The 21,788-nt window shown below is 38.5% G+C and overlaps 1 protein-coding gene across 7 annotated transcripts in view; it reads left to right on the top strand.

The window, feature by feature from the left end:
* The window catches only part of UTRN (utrophin), a 533,531-nt gene that overhangs the window by 154,243 nt on the left and 357,500 nt on the right, over positions 1-21,788 (top strand). For all 7 annotated transcript variants that reach the window (XM_053590883.1, XM_053590887.1, XM_053590886.1 and 4 more), the window contains 8 exons: positions 2,140-2,241; positions 4,749-4,856; positions 5,105-5,284; positions 6,211-6,380; positions 10,373-10,496; positions 15,352-15,439; positions 20,429-20,670; positions 20,842-21,022. In XM_053590883.1, coding sequence (XP_053446858.1) covers positions 2,140-2,241; positions 4,749-4,856; positions 5,105-5,284; positions 6,211-6,380; positions 10,373-10,496; positions 15,352-15,439; positions 20,429-20,670; positions 20,842-21,022 — 1,195 coding nt within the window. The remainder of the gene's footprint in view (positions 1-2,139; positions 2,242-4,748; positions 4,857-5,104; positions 5,285-6,210; positions 6,381-10,372; positions 10,497-15,351; positions 15,440-20,428; positions 20,671-20,841; positions 21,023-21,788) is intronic.

Consider the following 21,788-nt stretch of genomic DNA (forward strand, 5'->3'; position numbering starts at 1 on the left):
GCCCCATCCTTCACAGCCTGTCTTAGCATTCACCTAGGAGGGTAGAAAAATCAACTTTTGGTTGTACTTCCCAGGTGGGGTTCTTGTGGGTTGTAAGAGTACCCATGTGTTGGTTCCTTTTCATCAGTCCTCCAGGGGAATGGATGGGTCTGGCTGTGCTCTCCAGCTTCCTCCTTCACGCTATTAACAAGATTGGGAAGCATGGGAACTGATCTCTGCAAGTGGCCTACAGACTTTTTGGTCAGAATCACTTGGGGGAGTTTGTTCCTAGGCTCTAGGGCAGCGGTTCTTTGCGACTCACAGGAACTGTATTAAAGGGCTGCAGCATTAGGAAGGTTGAGAACCATTGCTCTAGGGAGACCTGAATCCAGGTGGAGGAAGGGATAGTGAATCTGCATTGCAAAGAGAAAAAATTGTATATACATGTTAAAATTGGAGGCTTTAATATCTGTGTGTCTTTGGCAGATTACTATGTAAACTTCAAAAGTTTTGGAATCCTCAATAAATTATCTTTTTTTTTTTTTTTGCACAAAGGCACTAGTGTTTCTTTGTAAGTCTTTATAAAGAAATTTGTTGTGGCTAAGGCGCCAGCCACATACACCTGAATTGGCGGGTTCGAATCCAGCCCGGGCCCGCCAAATAGCAATGACGACTGCAACCAAAAAATGGCCGGGCGTTGTGGTGAGCGCCTGTAGTCCCAGCTACTTGGGAGGCTGAGGCAAGAGAATCGCTTGAACTCAGGAGTTGGAGTTTGCTGTGAGCTGTGATGCCACGGCACTCTACCCAAGGTGACAGCTTGAGGGTCTGTCTCAAAAAAAAAAAAAAGAATTTGTTGGTATTTCATTTGAACGTTACCTAAGAAGATGATTTCTAGACTGTAATTAGATGATATAAAGTCATTTTTCTTTTATAAAGAAATGTCCTGAGACCTCAGTGCTGTAGTATTTAGTTATTACAGGAGTCTGATGGGTAGGTATTTCATGTGTTGACCATTTAGTCGTGAGGAAACAGAAACCCAGAGAGGATAAATAATGCTCTAGGCAGGGATGTCCAAGCTGTGGCCCATGGGCCATAGGCTGATTTTGTGAGGACTTTAATTTTGCTGATCTGTGGTGTGGGATATTACAAAAAGAATGGACAGACCTTTTTTTTTTGGCTAACCAGCTTTGTTAGCATTTGTGTATTTAATGTGTGGTCCAAGACAACTATTATTCTTCCAATATTTCACTGAGGGGAAAAAAAAAGGTTAGATACCCTTCTTCTAGGGATTTACCTAGACAAAGAGTGGACATGATCAGAATAGAGACATTGGCCCTAAGTTCTCTAGCCTTTGTGCTCTTAAAACTTGAACTCAAGTGTTAAGCATCGCAATAGTATAATATGAATTAAATAATTCTTGTTCACATGTGAATAATGAGGAAACAAATATTAGCATTTGTTAGATATTACTTATGATAAAATAATTTTCAGGGAAATCATGAAGAATGATTTTTAAAAATTAGATAATCAAATATAAATTTGATTATGTAGTATTTCTGATACTTACAATACTCTGTTGCTAATTTATGGAGAATTTCTATGGAAATTTTCATGTAACATAAACAGCAAAACAATTAAGCATGTTACTGTTTTATAGAAATTCTCTTATTCAAACCATAGTTTTTATAAATTAAACATTTTTCTTAATTTTGGTACTGTAGATGGACAGTTTCTTGGTATGTGAAAGATGGTAAAGAAATATAATTGATTTACTGATCTTTTTTAAAAAATGATTATAGCCTGGAAAATTTGAAGTACATAAAGTAGACATGTAGATATATGTATAAATGTCTAATGGTCATGTAAAAACCACAATGAAATGGAAAAGAGTAGGAATTTGAAGCCAAAGATACAGGATAATGTTCTACTAGTATCACTTTCTAGCTCTGAGAAATAATCTGTTAAATTCTAAAGGGATTAGTTTTTCTCATCTGCGCATTTACAGGATTGGTCTATATTATTTTAAAGCAACTTTTATAAAAATCATTCTAAAAATTGCTACCATGTAATAAAAAACAATGGAAATCATGAATTTCTGTAAGGATTGTGATAACTCTCTTTTAACACTGTGATGACCAAGGATAGTTTTTTCTTTTCTAGAAACTCGGTGAGCGCTGGACTGCGGTGTGCCGTTGGACTGAAGAACGTTGGAATAGATTACAAGAAATCAATATGCTGTGGCAGGAATTATTGGAAGAACAGGTATGAACGTGTTATTCAGAAGAGGAAAAATAAATAGTGAAAAGTAACCTATGTTTTATTGTGGCATTAGAATACAGTTACCTTCTTTGGTTTTCTTTGAAAGGAGAATATACAAATAATTGCTTCTTTAAGAATCAGATTTCTGCCCATTTTATAACTGATCATGCAGCTTATTTATTGAGATCACATCATATGACTCCATTATAATCACACTTAATTAGATCTGTGCTCATCATTTAGAATGTTAGTACTTCCATGATTTGTTTGACATTACAATTACTATTGGATTTATGTTAGGTAGTGTGTACAAATTTGCATCAGCACAATTCCTACCATGTGGTTTATGTTCAGTAAATAATGTATAAATGAATCCACTCAATACATTGTGAACCTGGAATCACAAGAATTTTTCTTGATATTGTTAACCAGGATAAGTACTGAAATTAATGGGAAAATGTTATTTGGTGACACCTTTGATTGAACACTTGGTTAAGAGCGTATTTTTTTCCACTAAGGATTAACCAATGGCATGAAGCCCCTACCTTATGTTTTTAGACAGAGTGGTGGCCCATTTCCCAGCCTTCATCCTTCCAGAAAAGCAACCAACCAAAAAAAAAAATAGAAAAAAGCGAAACTTTTCTCCCCAAATGCTAAACAGTTGTGGTTTAGAAAATAAGCAGATACTCTATTCCCACATCTCAGAGTGTCCATTTTGATTCTTTTAAATGCATTTCATTTCCATCCACAAAAAACAACCAAATTCTCTTTAGGGGGAAAAAAACCCCAAGCGTATGATGTTTTGTGGTTTACTAAATATGATGGCAGATAGTACATCTTAAAAGGTAGGCTGCAGAATTTATCCAAATAAAAGTTATTAATCACTACTCTCCCCCCATCTTTGGTCATAATTTTCTTATTAAGAATCACATGATGGGCCTGATTCTGATTTCCAGTATATTTACATTTCACTTTATGAATATTTACATGTACTTGGAACCTTCTATTCAAGGCCAGAGAATCTCATGGAATAGTTAACATTTTATTTCAATAATGACAATAGGAGACATTGATTGCTCGAGGAAACTTTGGTGTTATTCTTCTATCCAGTAAAGTAATTTCAAATTTGGGAATAGCTTTACTTTGATAATTTTAAAAGATATTAAGAAATAGGAAGTGGCTACTATTTTGATCATTTGTATTACTTTAGCTTCTACACTGACCTTTGGCTCATGTTCTTTTAGTGATCTGGCATTTTGGTTATATCTCTGTACGTGCGTGTGTGTTTGTGTGTGTGTGTTTGTGTGTGTGTGTGTGTGTGGTGTTTGTCCTTTTTCTCTCCTGCCATAGTTATTTATTTCCATATCTTATCAGCCATACTAGACTGGGGGCAGGATTCCTATCTGTTTTTAAGTTTCCTAATCTTCATTCTTTTTTTGGGGGGGTCAAATATAGAAGTGAGAAATAGTTGTTAAATTGATCAAGGCTGGGTGCGATAACTCACACCTATCATCTGAGGGGGGTGGATTGCCTGAGCTCAGGAGTTTGAGACCAGCCTGAGCAAGAGGGAGACCCCTCTAAAAACAGAAACATTAGCAAGGTATCATGGAGGTGCCTGTAGCCCCGGCTCTTCAGGAGACTTAGGAAAGAGTATCCCTTGAGGTTGTTGTGAACTATGATGCCACGGCACCCTACCCAGGGTGACAGATTAAATTAATTATTATTTAAATAAATAAACAAATAAATATAAACAAATCGATCCATCAAGAAAACAAGTGAGGAAGAATCAATCCCATTGCAAATACAGAAACAAGATGTTTTCCTCCCAGCTATATAGAAAAGGGTTTCTGTGGTAGATGGTACATTTTGGGAAGAATGATCTCAATGCAGCACAGTTGTTTTCTGTCTCTCCTTCAGGGTTATCTCTAGTCCTTATTAAATATCTTCTGCTCAGAAAACATTGGCCAGTGAAGTTTAAAAATCTTTATATTGGCTTTGGGCCATCCTCAGGCTTCCTTGTTAAATCATAATTGCTGTTGAGTGTTAGTGTGATTTCCTGGGTGACTGGATGGAAAGATCATTCGTTTGGGGGTGGGTTACAGACCCTGCTCTGCTATTAACTAGCCAAGTGATCTTGGACATGTAACTTGACTTCTCTCTTTTTCCTCCTCAACTGAGGGGCTGGAACAAGACAATTTCTTAGCTTCCTTCTGCCTCTAGAGAATTATAATATTTTTCGGGAGACTTGGATAGTTGGATTTAGCCTTTCCCTTCTACTTAACTCTTGAGAATTATATAGGTTTAGTTACAGGTATGGGGATAATATCAGGTTGATCTTTTGTAAATCTGATGGATAATATGAATATTTTAAAGATAGGTGTTTGAAGTCCTTGTTACCCCCAGGAAAGGGGAAGCCTCTACTTAAAAAAAGTTAGAGATTGGGGACCTTGATTGAATTGACAACAAATGATTCTGCAGACATATTTTTCAACTTTTGTCATTACCTGCAGTGTTTGTTAAAAGCTTGGTTAACTGAAAAAGAAGAAGCTTTAAATAAAATCCAGACAAGCAACTTCAAAGACCAAAAGGAACTGAGTGTCAGTGTTCGACGTCTGGCTGTAAGTAAGACTAATGCAATGGTGTTGCAAGCCTGTGTTATCTTAGTATTTTATATCAATGGTTAATGCAATTTAGTGCATGCAGACTCATTACCCAATACTAGACTGGACTGATGTGGAACCAGGAGTCTTAGGTTTAGCACAGTGGACTTCAACACATGTTAATTTTACGCATGTTTACATTTCTTATCTGGGATAATAAAGTCCCTGCTAATGGGGAGTTGTCTAATAAATATCTGAAATACTAGATTCTGAAGGAAGACATGGAAATGAAGCGTCAAACTTTGGATCAACTGAGTGAGATTGGCCAGGATGTGAGTCAGTTACTTGACAGTCCCAAGGCATCTAAGAAGATCAACAGTGACTCAGAGGAACTGACTCAAAGATGGGATTCTTTGGTTCAGAGACTGGAAGATTCCTCCAACCAGGTACCTCTTGATCTGGATAGTATGTTGTGTCGTTATGTAAAAATTTAAATTTAAATGTTCAGGTTTAATTTAGTTTTTATGAAATAACATATTAGTAGGTGAACTTAAAAGCTGATTCCTTATACCTGATGAAATTTCGGCATGTGAAAGTCTTCCCCCTTGGTTTTTTAAAGTAAATTTTTATAGATCTTCAAAAAAAAAACAACTATTATAATATCTAGTAATTTAATTTGCAGTACCTGATAACACTTAGATAGGTATCTAATAATGTTAAAGTCTTAATCTTATGGATCTTGAAAATATTTGCATTAGTGGATCAAAAATAAAACTTTGGTTTGTACATGAATGTTCATGGCAGCGTTACTTATAATAGCCCTAAAATTAGAACAAGTTAAATGTATGTCAGCAGATGAATGGATGAAACAAAATATGGTATATCCATACAATGCAATATTACTTGACAATAAAAAAAGAGTAAAGAGTTAACACATGCACATGGATGAGCCTTGAAATTGCTATGCTGAGTAAAAGAAGCTGGTTACAAGATCACATGCACTGCGATTCTTATATGAAATGTCCAGAATATGCAAATCCATAGAGACAGAAAGTGGATTAGTGGTTGCCAGGTCGTTCACCTTGCCAATGGATATGGGATTCTTTTGGGGATGGTAAAGAGTGGGGGTGATTATACAGCTCTCTGGATATACCACTGAAGTGTACATTTGAAGGAACCATTGAAGTGTACATTTCAAAGGGAGAATGTTGTAGCATGTGAATTATATCTCAGGAAAGCTATTATAGAAATTTATTTATTTATTTATTTATTTTTTATTGTTGGGGATTCATTGAGGGTACAATAAGCCAGGTTACACTGATTGCAATTGTTAGGTAAAGTCCCTCTTGACATTGGGTGATTTTTATTTCAGGTGACTCAGGCAGTAGCAAAGCTGGGAATGTCTCAGATTCCTCAGAAGGATCTTTTGGAGACTGTTCATGTAAGGGAACAAGTGATTACAAAAAAGTCCAAGCAAGAACTGCCTCCTCCTCCTCCTCCAAAGAAGAGACAGATCCACGTGGATATGGAAGCTAAGAAAAAGTGAGGACAGAGACATTTTTCAAAATCCATACTGCACATAATGAATTGGATACTTGCTTCTTGTTTTGTGCTATTGCGGATCATATGCAAATTTAGACATAATTAGTATTATGGAAATTCAGCTACTGAACTACTCACTGCCCCTGAGTTTCTGAATATATATATATATATATATATATATATTTTTTTTTTTTTTTTTCCCCTCTCTTTACACTAGCTAAGCATCTCAGTTGTCTTGGGTGATTTTATTTATCCCGTATTCACTTTGAAGATGTGTGCGGCTAACCCTTTCTTCCCTTCCCTTCCCTTCATTCACCTTGTCTATGACTATTTATTCTTTCATTAGCCACAACTCTTGACAATTTTGCTTTAGGTCGACATCCTCTTTCTTTGTGAATCCACTTCATCCTCTCACCACTGAAAAACACTTAATTCAGGGAAATAATTTGCTTTAATTAATTAATTGAGACGGAATCTCACTTTGTCTCCTTGGTAGAGAGCCATAGCATCATCATAGCTCACAGCAACCTCAAACTCTTGGGTTCAAGGATCCTCTTGCCTCCGGACAGGCACCAGCCACTATGCCTGGCTAGTTTTTCTGTTTTTATAGACATGGGGCTTGCATTTGCTGAGGCTGGTGTTGAACTCCTGAGCTCAGGCGGACCCACCCACCTTGGTCTCCCAGAGTGCTAGGATTACAGGTGTGAACCACCACTCCTGGCCAGTAATTCACTTTTAGTCTCCTTCCCCTGCCCCACATTCTTTTTTATGTTTTCTTCTTTCTGTTGTTAATTTCTTTGTCAGGTTCATTAGCATATTCTTCTTGCTTGGTTTAAAGACCCATCCTTAGCATAAAATGTTACTTTTCATCTTGATTCAAAAGAAAACCCAGGATCTTTATAAGAAGGGTAATTACAGCTGACATATATTGAGCTTTTAGAAATTCTACTATGCTATACAATGTCCCATGTACTGTACCTTACCTGTGTATAACAGAAAATCCTCAAAATCGCCCTTGGAAGAAGCTATTCTCTTGCTTTTCCAATAGAATCCCAGTACTTGGGTAAACAGCAATTATTTTGAGTCTGAATAAAAATGATATGCTTTACCTAATTTAGCTTATGTTGGACAAAGCAAGATTCCACTTTTACCAGATGTTGTTATTGTGATAATAAGCCTGTTTCTGCCTCTTAATAGCTTCTCCTTGTAGGACCAGTGTGCCTCTGAGGGGCAAGCAGCAGCAGTCGGATGTTTACTTTTGGAGCTGCGGAGAAAGGTGCTCCTGATGTTAGTATTAGAAGAGATTTCACATTTCCTCAGTGCATAATATCTGCTGGGTATGTCTGGCCTTCCATCTTTCTAGGGCTGACTTTGTGCATTTGGAAGCACAAGAGGTTGTAAAAGACTAGGTACATAAGTGTGAAATCTGTGTTTTAATATGACCCTATTGTATGGGGTGCATTATGCTGCCAGAAACCTAATGCCAGACCCAAAGTGACTTGAACAATGAGGTCACTGCTGATATTACATTACCGAAAGTCCAGAGGTAGGGCAGTGTTAATGGAGGGTGTGGTTAGCAACCCTCCATCTGTGTCTTTGTCATCCTGGGATGTTGGCTTTCACCTTCAGCTTTGCCTTCTCAGCAAATTTCCCCCTGGTCTCACTGGTCAGGATTTAGTCACTTGCTCATGCCCTGGGTGCAAAGGAGGTTGAAACTGTCTAACCTTTTTTTTTTTTCAGTATGTGCAGTTGTGTTTTAAGGGACTCAAACAGCGAGGAGGAGGAAGTGTGGACAGGAGGTGTCTGTTGGTTGGCAACCAGCTGTGGGGGCCATAGTCATCAGCTCCATGACTTCCACTTACGCAGACATTCTTTCAGTTAATTCTTGAACAGATAGAGGCTTGAGTTCATCCAGTTCACTATGGTTCAATCTCTTTGTTACAAAGGTTATTTTTATGCCCAAATTCTGCCTCTCTAAGTCTACCCCTGTGTTGCTAGCTCTTTCTGGAGTGATATAGACTCCTGTATACCTCTTCAATCTGTGGTCTGCCCAACCTTTGAAGATAACTTCACATACTTCACATTCTGATTTTCGGATTTCTAAAGTTCAGAGTATCCCTCCCCTTTCCTGGTGTGACATGGTTTCCAGACTGGTTCATAACTTCAGTCTGCTGTAGAAACCACTATTAGCTTGTCTTAAAATAGACTGCCCTAATAGTGGAGGGCCTTGAACAACTGCTTAGCACATTGCCCATTTTAACATATGATTAAAAAGTGGCAGCTTGTTCCCCCTTCTCTTCCCCGAGTGTTACTGGTGGCTGTTTTTACCAGCCCAGGGCATGGTGGGGCAGCTATTTCTTAGAATGTGGGTATCCATGACTGTAGCCCGAGATATCACATCGTTCTTGCTCATATTGAAAGCAGAATTTTACTGAGCCTCTAAGATGATTTTAAATGTGTGATCTCTGTAGAGTGTCCCCTTCTCTGAATGATTAAACAGAACTCTGCCATTCAACAGGAACGTACTCCCGTTTGAGTGTCAGCTCAATCCCTGGTTGTTTACTTAGACGATCACACAATTCTTTACATGTTGCAAGAAAAATTTACCTTGATGAAAAGACAAATATTCATAACTCAGTTTAAATGAAAATTGTCCCTCAAGAATCAGCAGTAACAACTTGTGTTCCTGCTTCAAGTACTGAGAAGCTCAGTGAGGAGGATACAAGCTCAGGGGACAGTCCATCACGGTTTGAACACCAGCTCTACCCTTTGTTGGTTCTGTGGCATGGAGCATTTAATTAAAGCCTCTATGAGCTCAAATTACTTCATCTCTACAAGGGATAATAATAGTATATACATCACAGGATACTTGGGAGGATTCCTTGGGTTAATAATGCGTATAAAACCCTTAGGAAGGCATCGGGCATATGGCAGCTATCAGTGCCTGTCTCCTCCATGGCTCCCTTGGCTATGGTTTTGACCTTCTCAAGACCTCTCAAGCCTATCCCCTTATCTTCCTTCCCCTCATTGCTGTTTTAGTTCTGGCTCTTGTTGCTGCCACAGCCTTTTCTCTGCTCCTGCCTCTCTTTCCGGCCTCCTCCTCAGCACCGTAAACAGAATCATCTCAGTCCCATGCTTCGGTTCCTCCCTTGGCCCTCAGCTGGCCTTTTATTAAGTCCAAACTCCTTCATATGTCCTGTGGGCCCTTCCTGTACCTGGTCTGTGTGATGCTTGGCCACCCTGTCAGTTGTCCCTCCCTGCAAGTATTATACGATACTCACTATTCCAGACACCCCTAACTACGTGTAGTTTGTAAAATGTGGCCTTCCCTCTCCACACTCTCCCTTGGCTAGGAAAATGCCCAAGTGCCATGCTGTCATTCTCCTTTAGGGAACCACCCTTCCCTGATTGGATTAGTTGCTATTCCTGTGAATTCCTGGAATTAGCACTTAGCAAATTCTTTCATTATTGCCTGCAAATTTCCACTGCGTACTAGACTAAAGGCTCCTTGAAGTCTGAGATTTGTGTCTGCTTCACCTTCTTATCAGCTGCTTAGCCCACGGCCTGCATATAGTAAGGCTCAAGCGTGACACATTAAACCCAAGACGGCATTGACTTTAGTAATGCCTATACTTGTTCTGTCTGATACCGTCTAGCCACATCTGGTTTCATTTCCTGGAAGAGTTCATAAAAATACAAGTGATTCTTAAGAGGTTCACCAATTTTTTTTAATATATAAAGTTTTAAAATATTTTATTTAATTATTTTCTTCAAGTATTTATTGACACTGTATCATATTCTTACTCCATTCATATTTTTAATTGTAAATGCGTGGTCTTCTTTTGCATGGTTACTGTATTTCGGGTAGCTGTTTGGGGGGAGTCTTTAAAGACACATACTTGGTGAGTATTTGGGTTGCTCTGTCTTGAGGAGCCAAGTCAAACAATAGAAGAAAACAAATGACAGATGGTAACATTTGAATCTTATATTAGGTTTGATGCTATCAGTTCAGAGCTGTTGAACTGGATTTTGAAATCAAAGACTGCCATTCAGACCACAGAGATAAAAGAGTACAAGAAGATGCAAGAGACCTCAGAAGTGAGAAAGAAGCTGAAGGTAAAACATAAACCAGAAATATCCTAGCGCATAAAATATTTCATCTCATTAGATTTTTCTGTTGGCCTGGAGATGGTGAGGGATCCAAAGGCTTTCTGTAAAATAAATGCAAGCATTAGGTAGCTTTTAGAACATTGTAGTAAATTGCGAATTGTAGTAAATTCACGCTGTCATCACATTCCTTTTTGGAGAAGGGTTTTCCCCCTTCTTTTTTCCTCCTCAACCATTGAGGTGTGCAGTAAGGATCACTTCCAGTAGTGAGTCCATTATTTTTACTATTTTTTAGCTTGTTGAGATCTACTTTAATCTGATACCTAACGATTTATGAGTTTGTGTAAACATGCTAAGATGTTTTGCCTTCCAAATAAAATTAACTATTGGAAATTTCAAAATTCCTTCAGTATATCCTCTCCAAAGAAGGGACACAGTTTTTTAAAAACAATAAATACTATTAAAGTGCTATTTTGCACCCATATGTGTGCATTACTGAAAAATGTGATGGGCATTTGCAATGTTTTATTGTTCCTGGCACTCATATATCCCTCTAATGTCACTTGCCTTAATAATTTGGGCACCTGATGTAAGTCTGTAGAAGCTTCTGTGTCAGCCATGGAGTCTGTTTTTGTTTTTAAAGAGTTTGGAGGGTATTTAAAAGCAATGTGTGTATAAATATGTAAGGTAGTGATTTTTGTTTTGTTTTGTATTTTTGAGATAGAGTTTCACTATGTCACAGCTCACAGCAAGGGCAACCTCCAACTCTTGGGCTTAAACGATTCTCTTGCCTCAGCTTCCAGCTGGGACTACCGGCACGCCGGGCTATTTTTTTGTTGTAGTTGTCATTGTTGTTTTTAGCTGGTCCAGGTTGGGTTTGAACCCACCAGCCCGGTGTATGTGGCTGGCACCCTACCCACTGAGCTACGGTTGCTGAGCCCCCTAAGGCAGTGATTTTCAACCAGTGTACCTGGGTGCAGGTGTGCCATTAGAGAATCTTAGGTGTACTGGGAATTTTTTTTTTTTTAACTGGGAAAATTTTTTTTTTTTTTTTTTTTTGAGACAGAGCCTTAAGCTGTTGCCCTGGGTAGAGTGCTGTGGCATCATAGCTCACAGCAACCTCAAACTCCTGGGCTCAAGCGAGTCTCCTGTCTCTGCCTTCCAAGTAGCTGGGACTACAGGCGCCCGCCACAACGCCCAGCTATTTTTTGGTTCCAGCCGTCATTGTTGTGTGGCAGGCCCAGGCCGGATTCGAACCCACCAGCTCAGGTGTATGTGGCTGGCGCCTTAGCCGCTTGAGCCACAGGCGCCAAGCCGTTAACTGGGAAAATTTTTAAAGATCATTAATTATTTTTGAAAGTTCAAAGCACATTAAATTACTTTTTTTTTTGGATCAACATAATTTACATGTGGAGCGGAAGTTTAACTGTAGGTTCAAGTGTGCTGTGAGATAAAAAAGGTTGGAAAGTGCTAGGCAACACAGGAATTGAGCGGAGGCCAGGACTACAGGGTATCTCTGCACCATAGTAAAGTTCAGAGGATGACGTGGCCTGAGTGGGCACCGAAGGACGGTGCGTGGGGCACAGCCGAGCCGGACATCCGTGAGCAGAGGCCCCCAGGTGGGCAAGAGTCTCGGGATTGCTGGAACCTCGGCTGCATTGTGTATGTGTATACGTACACGTACAAGTGCAAGGCATACGTATAAAAGTGGAAGTTACAGCTGTAAAGCGGGGTGGGCAGTCTGAGGCCGACCCTGACCCGCTGTGAATGTGTGCATGGGCAGTGGGTTTCCTCCTTACGCCATTGTAGATGCTCTTGTTCAGGTTATCACTGACCATTCGGTTTCCATATCCAAAGAATGCATTTCTGTTTTCATCAGACCAGCGCCCTCTGCAGCATTTCCCACTGTTTACTCTCTCCTCCTTCCTAGATTTTCTCAGCTGGCAGCGTCATAGTCGTGATGATCTTTCTCAACTGTAAATCCAATTGGGCGGCTGCCGGGCTTACCGTCCCGTGGGACCCCGCAGCGCCGCGGCGTACACGGCCCTCCAGAGGGCGCTCTTCCCTCCCTCTCCCGCAGCCCTCTCACTTCCCCACGTGAACCCTGAGCTCCAGTCCCCGACTCTAGCTCTGGTCTTACTCTCCTTCCTGTCTTTACTAGGGACTGTTTTCCTGGTTCTGCATAGTTCTCCAGTCAGCCCACCTTGCTGTGTGGCTGAATGCCCCCTACTACAGGAAGCCCCTCTTAGTCTCCCTAGAAAGAGTTAGTGATCTTTTGACTTCCATATGGCTTTGGCTGTACCTCCCTGCAAGGCCTGGAATCTACGCCTGCCTGTGAGGGCTTGGAAATCAGGGGTAGGCCAGGCACAACCGCTCATGCCTGTAATCCTAGCACTCTGGGAGGCCAAGGCGGAAGGATCCCTTGAGGTCAGGAGTTCCAGACGGCTAGCCTGAACAAGAATGAGACCCCTTCTCTACAAAAAAAATTAGCCTGGCGTTTTGGTGAGCGCCTATAGTCTTAGCTACTTGGGAGACTGAGGCAGGAGGATTGCTTGAGCCCACGAGTTTGAGGTTGCAGAGAGCTATGATGATGCCACTGCAGTCCAGCTGGGGTGAGGATAATTTTTCATTGTTCACGCTGAGCCCTGTAGTTTCGCACTTGGTGAAGCTCTTGGCTCATGGGAGGGTGATAATTGTGGGTGGGCAGGGGCATGGGGAAGGTGGTTGAGCTCCTTTATCAGAGCCCTCTGCACAGAGTTTGGAGAGCCAGAAATAAGGCCCATCTCCTATCATTTCTTATGTCTTACTATTCTGATCCTCAAACAACCCAGTTCTCAAAGACATTCAGGTGGAAGAGAATTTAGTAGTTACAGTGATCTTCGTGGAGCAAGTTCCACAAAATAATGATAAGATAAAGTCCATTCTGTGATCCAGGAACAATTTTACTGGCAGAAACTGTAACTATGACATCTGAGGGGATTAAAACAACAGTTGTATATGGTTATGTAAGGCAGGATTGGCAGTTCCTATGTGTTTCATTTAATATTTAAATAAGTTTATTTTTTGTTTCAGACAAATATTAATAGATGCCAAAGAGTTGGAAAAAGTGTAAAAAAAGAAAATTTAATTATTACCCTAATCCTTCTTTTTTAATTGCAAATTGGGGAAAGATTCAGCTTAATTTTTTTTCTTTTTTCTTTTTTTTTTTTTGAGACAGAGTCTCACTTTATTGCCCTTGGTAGAGTGCTGTAGTGTCCCAGCTCACAGCAGCCTCCAACTCCTGGGCTTAGGCAATTCTCTTGCCTCAGCCTCCAGAGCAGCTGGTAATACAGGCTGCTGCCACAACACCTGGCTATTTTTTTTTGTTGTTGCAGTTTGGCTGCGGCCGGGTTCCAATCCCTCACCTTCGGTATATGGAGCTAGTGCCCTACGCACTGAGCCACAGGCGCTGCCCCAGCTTCATTTTTCTTTAGTGAAGTAATATCTCATTCTAAGAGCTGAATTACCTAGATGGAGAATCTGTAGTCTAGTCTCCAGCTACTATAAGAAGTAGCAAAGAAATAAGTTTGTAACAAAGAGCAGATGATCATTTTTTCTCCAGTTTAATGGTGTCTTTTTTACATTGATCCTTAAACAAAAATAAATGTTGCTTCTTAGAATTCCTTACTAATATCTTCCGGTCTTTGACTATAAAAATGGTTGTTCTACCTGGTCACATTAAAGTTTGTGAAGATCAAAATTGGATGGTTAAATTTATTTGATAGTGCTTACATGTAAAGAATTCACAAGTGGGATTCTTCACTGGATTGACTGCTTGAAGTAATATGGGTCACCTAGAAGTTTTGATTGTGTTATGATACTATTTGAATATTTAGCTAATATTTAAGTATCAACTGGGGATAGGGGAACAGGAGGAATTTCAAATACTGAGTCGTATGCCTGTACACGCGTCTGTGTGTTTGTAATTTTGCTCATCCTATTCTCCTAGCCCTGACAAGACTTTTGTCTTGAGAATATCAAACTATAGAGATAAAAGTATTAAAATTAAAATTACAAGACACTCTGGAGGTACCTGTAACTTAATGGGTAGGGTGGCCGGCCACATATACCAAGGCTGGCAGGTTCGAACCTGGCCAGAGCCAGCTAAAACAACAATGACAACTGCAACAACAACAACAAAATAGCTGGGTATTGTGGCAGGTGCCTGTAGTCCCAGCTACTTGGGAGGCTGAGGCAAGAGAATTGCTTAACCCCAAGAGTTGGAGGTTGCTGTGAGCTGGGACACCAAGGCACTCTACCCAGGGAGACAGCTTAAGACTTTATCTCAAAAAAAAAAAAAAAAAAATTACAAGGCACTCCTCAGGCATAAGGAGCAAAATGCTAAGATTAGGGGCCTAATATAATACCAACAAATAATTCTGAGCTTCAAAAGATTTCCATCCCTTTTTCTTGTTAATTTTTGTTCACTGATCAGTGTTGTTTTGACTCAAATCATTATTTTTTGTGGTGTAGCATACTCTGGGCTATGTAGGTGAATAGGTATCCTGGATCTAAAACTTAATTTTGATTATTTCTTCTTGGTAGGAGCTCATAATTATAGTGTACTTTTTTTTTGTTATAAGAGAAACCAACGTTTTATACTTGTGATCCTTGTTAGAATTTATCTTTTCAGTTTTATTCATCTCTGTGACTGGAGAATAGTCTGGAATTGCATAGCTTTATTACTGGAGTATTCTTTTAGGTAAACTTTGACTAAAATATCTAAAGAGAATGTGGGAAGCACATTCAACCCAAAATTTAAAATGAAATCCTATTATATTGAGAAGAAAGTCTGCAATATTCTTATATTGGAACTTATTTTTAGGGATTAGAAAAAGAACAGATGGAAAGAACCCCCAGACTGGATGAATTAAAACAAACTGGACAAATCCTTGTGGAGCAAATGGGAAAAGGTATGGCCTTTGATGTTTTTATTTCATATTTTTTAGATGGTGGAATCAAATGATATTATAGTTTGACATATCAAATATTTAACATTCTCACCCTTTTTTCATTAGAAAAATGATTTTCAAAAGTTTTCTTAGCTAGCAGAATCTTTTAAAAATTGAGTTTTTATATTGAAGTTGATTATGAAAAACAGATAAAAGCAAAGTCGTTGTGTTTTTATATGGCATTAGGCCACCGGAAACCCTGATCCTTCAGTAGAAAAGTTAAAATTCAGTATTATACTGTGTAGAAGATTGTAAAACCTCATCCTGTGGGGTTTTATGTTGGGAGTATTTTTTGCAAGGGGTTACCATAGAAAACTCCACTGCAACATTTGGGAAATGAAGTTGAACTAAGGTAAATCCATGAAGGGCATTTGATTTTTGATTACTTTCAATGCATTATATTAATTTACTACAGTTTTCTATAGTTAAATTGGATAAGGTGTTACTTGTATTTGAAATTTTTACCTGCACCAAAGAATTTCATTTTTTTTTTTTTTTTGCTACAGCTTCCAGTGACCCAGAGCAGTTTTAAGATTAATATTCTAGCTACGCAGTTTTGCATATGGGTGTCTTGTTCTAGCTTTGATAGACTTTTCTTATATTCCCTATTCCTTACTCTAGTAATAGTAAGTGCTTTGGAAGTCTGCGGTAACTCTCCTTGACAAAAGCCACAGACATCTAAAGCAGAATTAGAAATATTAGTTTGACAAGAATCTTCAGAACAGTAGCCCTAAAGCTTTTTATTTTTTGACTTTATTATGGAAAATACAACTGTAAACAAAGCAAATGGAATGGTATAATGAACTTCCTTGTGCCAGTTACCCGGTAATTGATGATGTTCTGTAATTCTTGAACTATCTATCTATGCCTTTATTCACTCTGCAACTTCTTATTTCTGAAGTAAAATGTACTTACATTGAAATACACAAAACTTAGCTGTAATATTTTGGTGAATAGATATACCTGTGTAACTTACACAAATCACTGTATGGAGAACTTTCCATCTTTCTAGAAAGTTCTCTAGGGTCCCTTTTGGAGCAGTGACCTTCTTCTACTCCCAGAAAATTATTGCTCTTATTTTATTTTTGTGTATTCTGTATGCACACACATACGTGTATGTACACACACAAAATGCAATATATGACACGTGTCATGTATGTTCATTTATTTTGAAATTATGCAAATGTATTATCATCAGTTTATATATTATTAGTGAAGGTTAATTTTTCTCTAAATAAAATTAAATATACAGAACAGTATTTTCTTTCAAAATCTACCCTGAATAGAATATCTTACTTATTCTGCGTGTGGCCACCTCACCTGGAGATTACTCTTGCAAATATTAAAGGTACCTAGAGACACAAACAAACCATGATTTCCTTTGAGATGCTGATTCTTTAAATAGTTACAATAAATTAAGTGCTGAATTTATGTCAGTTACAATTGCAGATTCTTTTCTTCCATCTCAACATTATACCTTGGCATTCAGACTTAATCTGGTATGAATGTGGGATAACTTCATGAGTCTGCGTTCTGAATTTACCCCCATTTCTATGTCAGCTTTTAGGTGATGGTGGCAGAATTAGACTAAGTAGAATGACTCTTCCCTAGCAATCTTCATCTCCGTTTACTTAATCTCAGTGTCCTGGGTGGACGTTGGGGAGCAGTGATGTGTCATAGTGAGAACAGCAGTGATTGAGGAATGTGAACTTGCAGTCTCCTGTTCTTTTCTAGTTTCTTGGAACCTTTTTATTTCTTTGCTTTGTCATCTAGAAAGTGAGGGAGTTTATTAGCTGACTATAGACTTTGCTGGATAAAACTTTACTGGGAGTAGGCAGGTCCTAGAAATACACATGCTGGAAATTGAATTCATTTGAAGTGCCATTCACAAAAGGCCAAGTACTATTGCAGCCCAATTCATAATTGCTAAGTCATGGAAAAAGCCCAAGTGCCCATCGATCCACGAATGGATTAATAAGTTGTGGTATATTTACACCATGGAATATTATGCAGCCTTAAAGAAAGATGGAGACTTTACCTCTTTCATGTTTACATGGATGGAGGTGGAACATATTCTTTTTAGTAAAGTATCTCAAGAATGGAAGAAAAAGTATCCAATGTACTCAGCCCTACTATGAAACTAATTTATGGCTTTCATATGAAAGCTATAACCCAGTTACAACCCAAGAATATGGGGAAGGGGGAGAGGGAAGAGAGGGAGGGAGGAGGCTGGGCAGAGGGAGGGTGATTGGTGGGATTACACCTGTGGTGCCTCTTACAAGGGTACACGTGAAACTTAGTAAATGTAGAATATAAATGTCTTAACACAATAACTAAGAAAATGCCAGGAAGACTATGTTAACCAGTGTGATGAAAATATGTCAAATGGTATATAAAACCAGTGTATGGTGCGCCATGATCGCATTAATGTACACAGCTATGATTTAATAATAAAATAAAATTTAAAAAAAAGGCCAAGTACAGCATCAGGGAATATGTAATATGTGGTTTTATAAAGGTATGACTCTTTCCCCTAATGTATACTTGTCCATTTTAATAGGAAACTTTTTATATTTTGTATTACCATTTTTTCTCAAGCATTGGTAAAACTACAAATGCATTCATTAGAGGACCTTAATTCTATTTATTTTAAAAATATCATCCGTTTTAGAAATATTTTAGTATAGGAGTGAGAAGCTGGGAAATGTGGGAACTAAACTGAAAAGGGTCTATGTTTCAGTTCAGTTAGGAAGGCTTATCAAATTCTTCAGTAAAACAGAGTATTTGAACTCTTTTCCTGAGACTAGTTTCATCGAAAAGCCCATGACAACCAAGGGTGATAGGTCTTTTCCTGTTTAATGCATTTGACTTAAGTTTTGTGTTATCTCGTGGAGCATAAAAATGTTTTTTAAAAACAAAATCGTTTGTTTCATTTGACATTGTGGTGGATACACCTGGCTTTCTTGATTTAACTTATCTCATTCCTAGAGATCATCAGCTAATAAAATTAGAGTAGTTGGGCAACCTGGATAATGTGGCTTTTTGAATTGATATTCATGGCTAAGTATATAACAGTCTACGAAATCTGATGAAGGTCCTATGTTTTGTAAACATTTCCCTTGATGCTAATAGCGATATATTGAAAAGTGCAAAGTCAAAGCAGATTAAGTGCAGGAATATGTCATATTTTGTCCCTTTTAGATAATTAATAAAAGGATGTGATAATTAATTTTGGCTTTTCACTAGTTATCTTCTAAGAATGAAATGTTCTATAGAAATAGAAAAATTTATATTTCTGGATCTCTGGGAGTAAAACTATTATTTGTAAAGACAATTTGCAGTTTTCCTTTTTAAAAATGCAATTTTTAAAAAATCATTACCTAATGTCATTGCAACCAGCGGTATCCTAACCTTAGAGAAGGGTGATAGAAATTTTGAGAATTGGTTAGTCATAAGATATTGTTAGTGAATAAACACCCAAAGAAGTTTTTTTTTTTTTTTTTTTTTTTTAGCTTTCTTAGTACCTGAAATGAGTGTCTCTTAACCAGTTTTCTAGTTGAGCACTGATAATTTTCCATCTCAGAAGTTTTATTTGCCTGCTTCATTTTCTTCCTTGCTTGGCATCAATTACCCTGACATAAAGCAGGCTATGCTATTATTCCTTTGACCACCCAGGATACAAATGAACCTGGCAGAAGCAGAGCCTGTATCTCCATTGTTCAGATTGTTAGGAAAATGCTGATTTGCTTTGTTTACGACTCCCATTAACAGAGATAATTGAACATGGCTTTTGGTGTGAATGTTTTCTCTAGGCATTACCTCCATGACCGTGGATGGTGAACTCCAGCTAGTGACATGAGAGATGTACTCAAATTATGCCGTGGAATGTTCACATTGCTAATTTTGAGTGGATACAGGGTGCTATAGAAATTTTAAAAGTTGTATTGTCTGTGGATCCTAAGTGACCTTTTGTTTTACATGCTGTTTTTTTAGTATGAGCCCTCATTACTGGGATTTTGATTGCGTATGTTTACAAAGCAGGATTGTTTTATTGTCCTCCTACCCGAGTAATAAAAATGTGAATGCCCCTCCTTTCAACAGGCATGTGCTCCTCTGAATAGAAAGATTCTTTTGCAGATTTCCTGTACTTTTTCACAGTCATTTCAAAGGATTTGATTGTATAGTATATTAAGGGAAGGACTATGATAAAACCCATGATATATAGCTTTGTCATTTCTGAAAACATTCTTCACCTTTCCAAAATAGGAGACAAACAAAATTATGAGATTCCAGTAATAAAAATAATGACATTTAAAAAAATGAGTTTATAAAGTAAATAATATTAGTACTGCCTTGATATTTTGATATTATCTATGTGATGTGCCCAGTGGGTTTGCTGATGCGTCTTGCACCTGCTCCTGACTTAGCTAAGTTCCTTCTTCACTCACCAGTGCATTTCTCCGCAAAAGGAGTTCTTTCTTGCCATTGTTTTTGCAGTATACACCTCACGGTTTGAGGCTGGAGATATTTCCTCGTTTTTCTAGCCAGTTATCTTTTTTTTTATGACAGAGGTCTAGAGCCCCAGACAGATCAGGGCAGTTGATTTATTCTTTAGCTCAGATTCTAAGCTGGTGGGGGTAACCTGCCAAAGATGGAAATAACATTCCGTAGAAAAGCCAGTGGCTGAAGCTCTGCTGATGTGCCTTTTGTGACAGCCACACTGTTCTTGAACTGCTCTCCAGATGTCCTCCTTCCTTGGTCAGAGAATCAAAATAAACATAATTATTTTTAAGTGTGTTGTTTTGTTGTTGTGTTAAAAGGGACTTAAGGAAGTGATCATTATATGTGACATTGCCCCATTATTATGAATATGTTAGAATGTTTAGCACAAATTCAAGACGAATTTTGTAATCTTATATGAAGTGTCTGTTCTTTTTCATGTCTGTATAGAAGGTCTTCCTACTGAAGAAATAAAAAATGTTCTGGAGAAGGTTTTATCAGAATGGAAGAACGTATCTCAGCATTTGCAAGATCTGGCAAGAAAGATTCAGCTACAGGAAGATATAAATGCTTATTTTAAGCAGCTTGGTGAGCTTGAAAAAGTCATAAAGACGAAGGAGGAGTGGGTGAAACAGGCTCCCTCTTACCGGTCTCCCCAGCAGTCCTTGACAAGTTTGAAGGATTCCTGTCAGGTAAGGAGCCAACCGTCCGGAAGGTGAAAGAATTTTATCCCCTGCTGGTATTCAAAGAATTCTATGCCCTGCTTCTCATATAATGAGCCTTAAGTTAATTCTACTCTGATAGACTTTCTGTGAGGGCGATCATCTTCAGTGAGTTATGTGACCATATTTTCTCTTATGTAGCGGGCATTGACAGATCTCCTTGGCATCAACCCCAAAGTTGAAATGGCACGTGAGAGCTGCTTGGCTCTGAAGTCTCGGCCTTTTGCCCCAGATTTTATCCAGCAAGGCTTTGATAGAGTCCTGGGCCGTTATCAGTCTGTACAACAGGCTTTTGCGGCTCATCAGCAACAGCTAGAGAATGGTAAGCCCAGTCCCTTGGTTTTCTTATTTGATGACTTTAATGTCTCCTCTCTCATTTTACCTTAATTTAACAATTACTCCCAACAGTTCGACCTTTAGTATACTGGCTTGTTTTGTACTAGACTCACTGTTTTCCTGTTGCCTGTATTATTCAAGGTCTGAAAGTAGACTGGAGTGAGATTTTTTCCTGATTCACACTTGTTTGTAAAAACACAAACAGCTTTCACATGCTCTAGAATTGTGTTAACAGGATATAATGATTTTTAAAGAGTTTTTTTTTTTTTTAAAGGTGAAATGTGCTGTTGTTTTTTCCTTTGACTAAGGAAGTCACTTCATATGTTATTTGTAGTTGGACTCAAAAGAATGATCCCTCACTTCTGTTTGCTCAAAAATGATTAAAGTTTTAGCCATACCATCACTTCTTTTTAAAAGGAACTATTTTCCTTTTTCAGAATCTGAAAAATGTTAGCCTTCTTAGGTTTGGAATACATTTGGTTTTGGGAAGTTAACTGTTAGAGATTTTGAAAGCTCGTCCCTCCCCAGCTGCTGTTCAAGTTAGGAGTTGTGCTGTATTGTGTATTGGTTTGGGTCCTGCCTCCTTGAAAGCTCCGTAGGTAACCGCACCTTAACTTCAGCAATTGTTGATGGTGTGATGGCTTGAAGAATCTGTATGTGTGCATGATAGGCAAATGCTTTTGTTCTAGAAAGGCATTTGGGCACCATGTCTTTGTTTACTGAATCTGGTTAACCTGGAATGCGAAATAAAC

The sequence above is a fragment of the Nycticebus coucang genome, chromosome 5 (assembly GCF_027406575.1).
Source record: "Nycticebus coucang isolate mNycCou1 chromosome 5, mNycCou1.pri, whole genome shotgun sequence".
Classification (NCBI taxonomy): domain Eukaryota; kingdom Metazoa; phylum Chordata; class Mammalia; order Primates; family Lorisidae; genus Nycticebus; species Nycticebus coucang.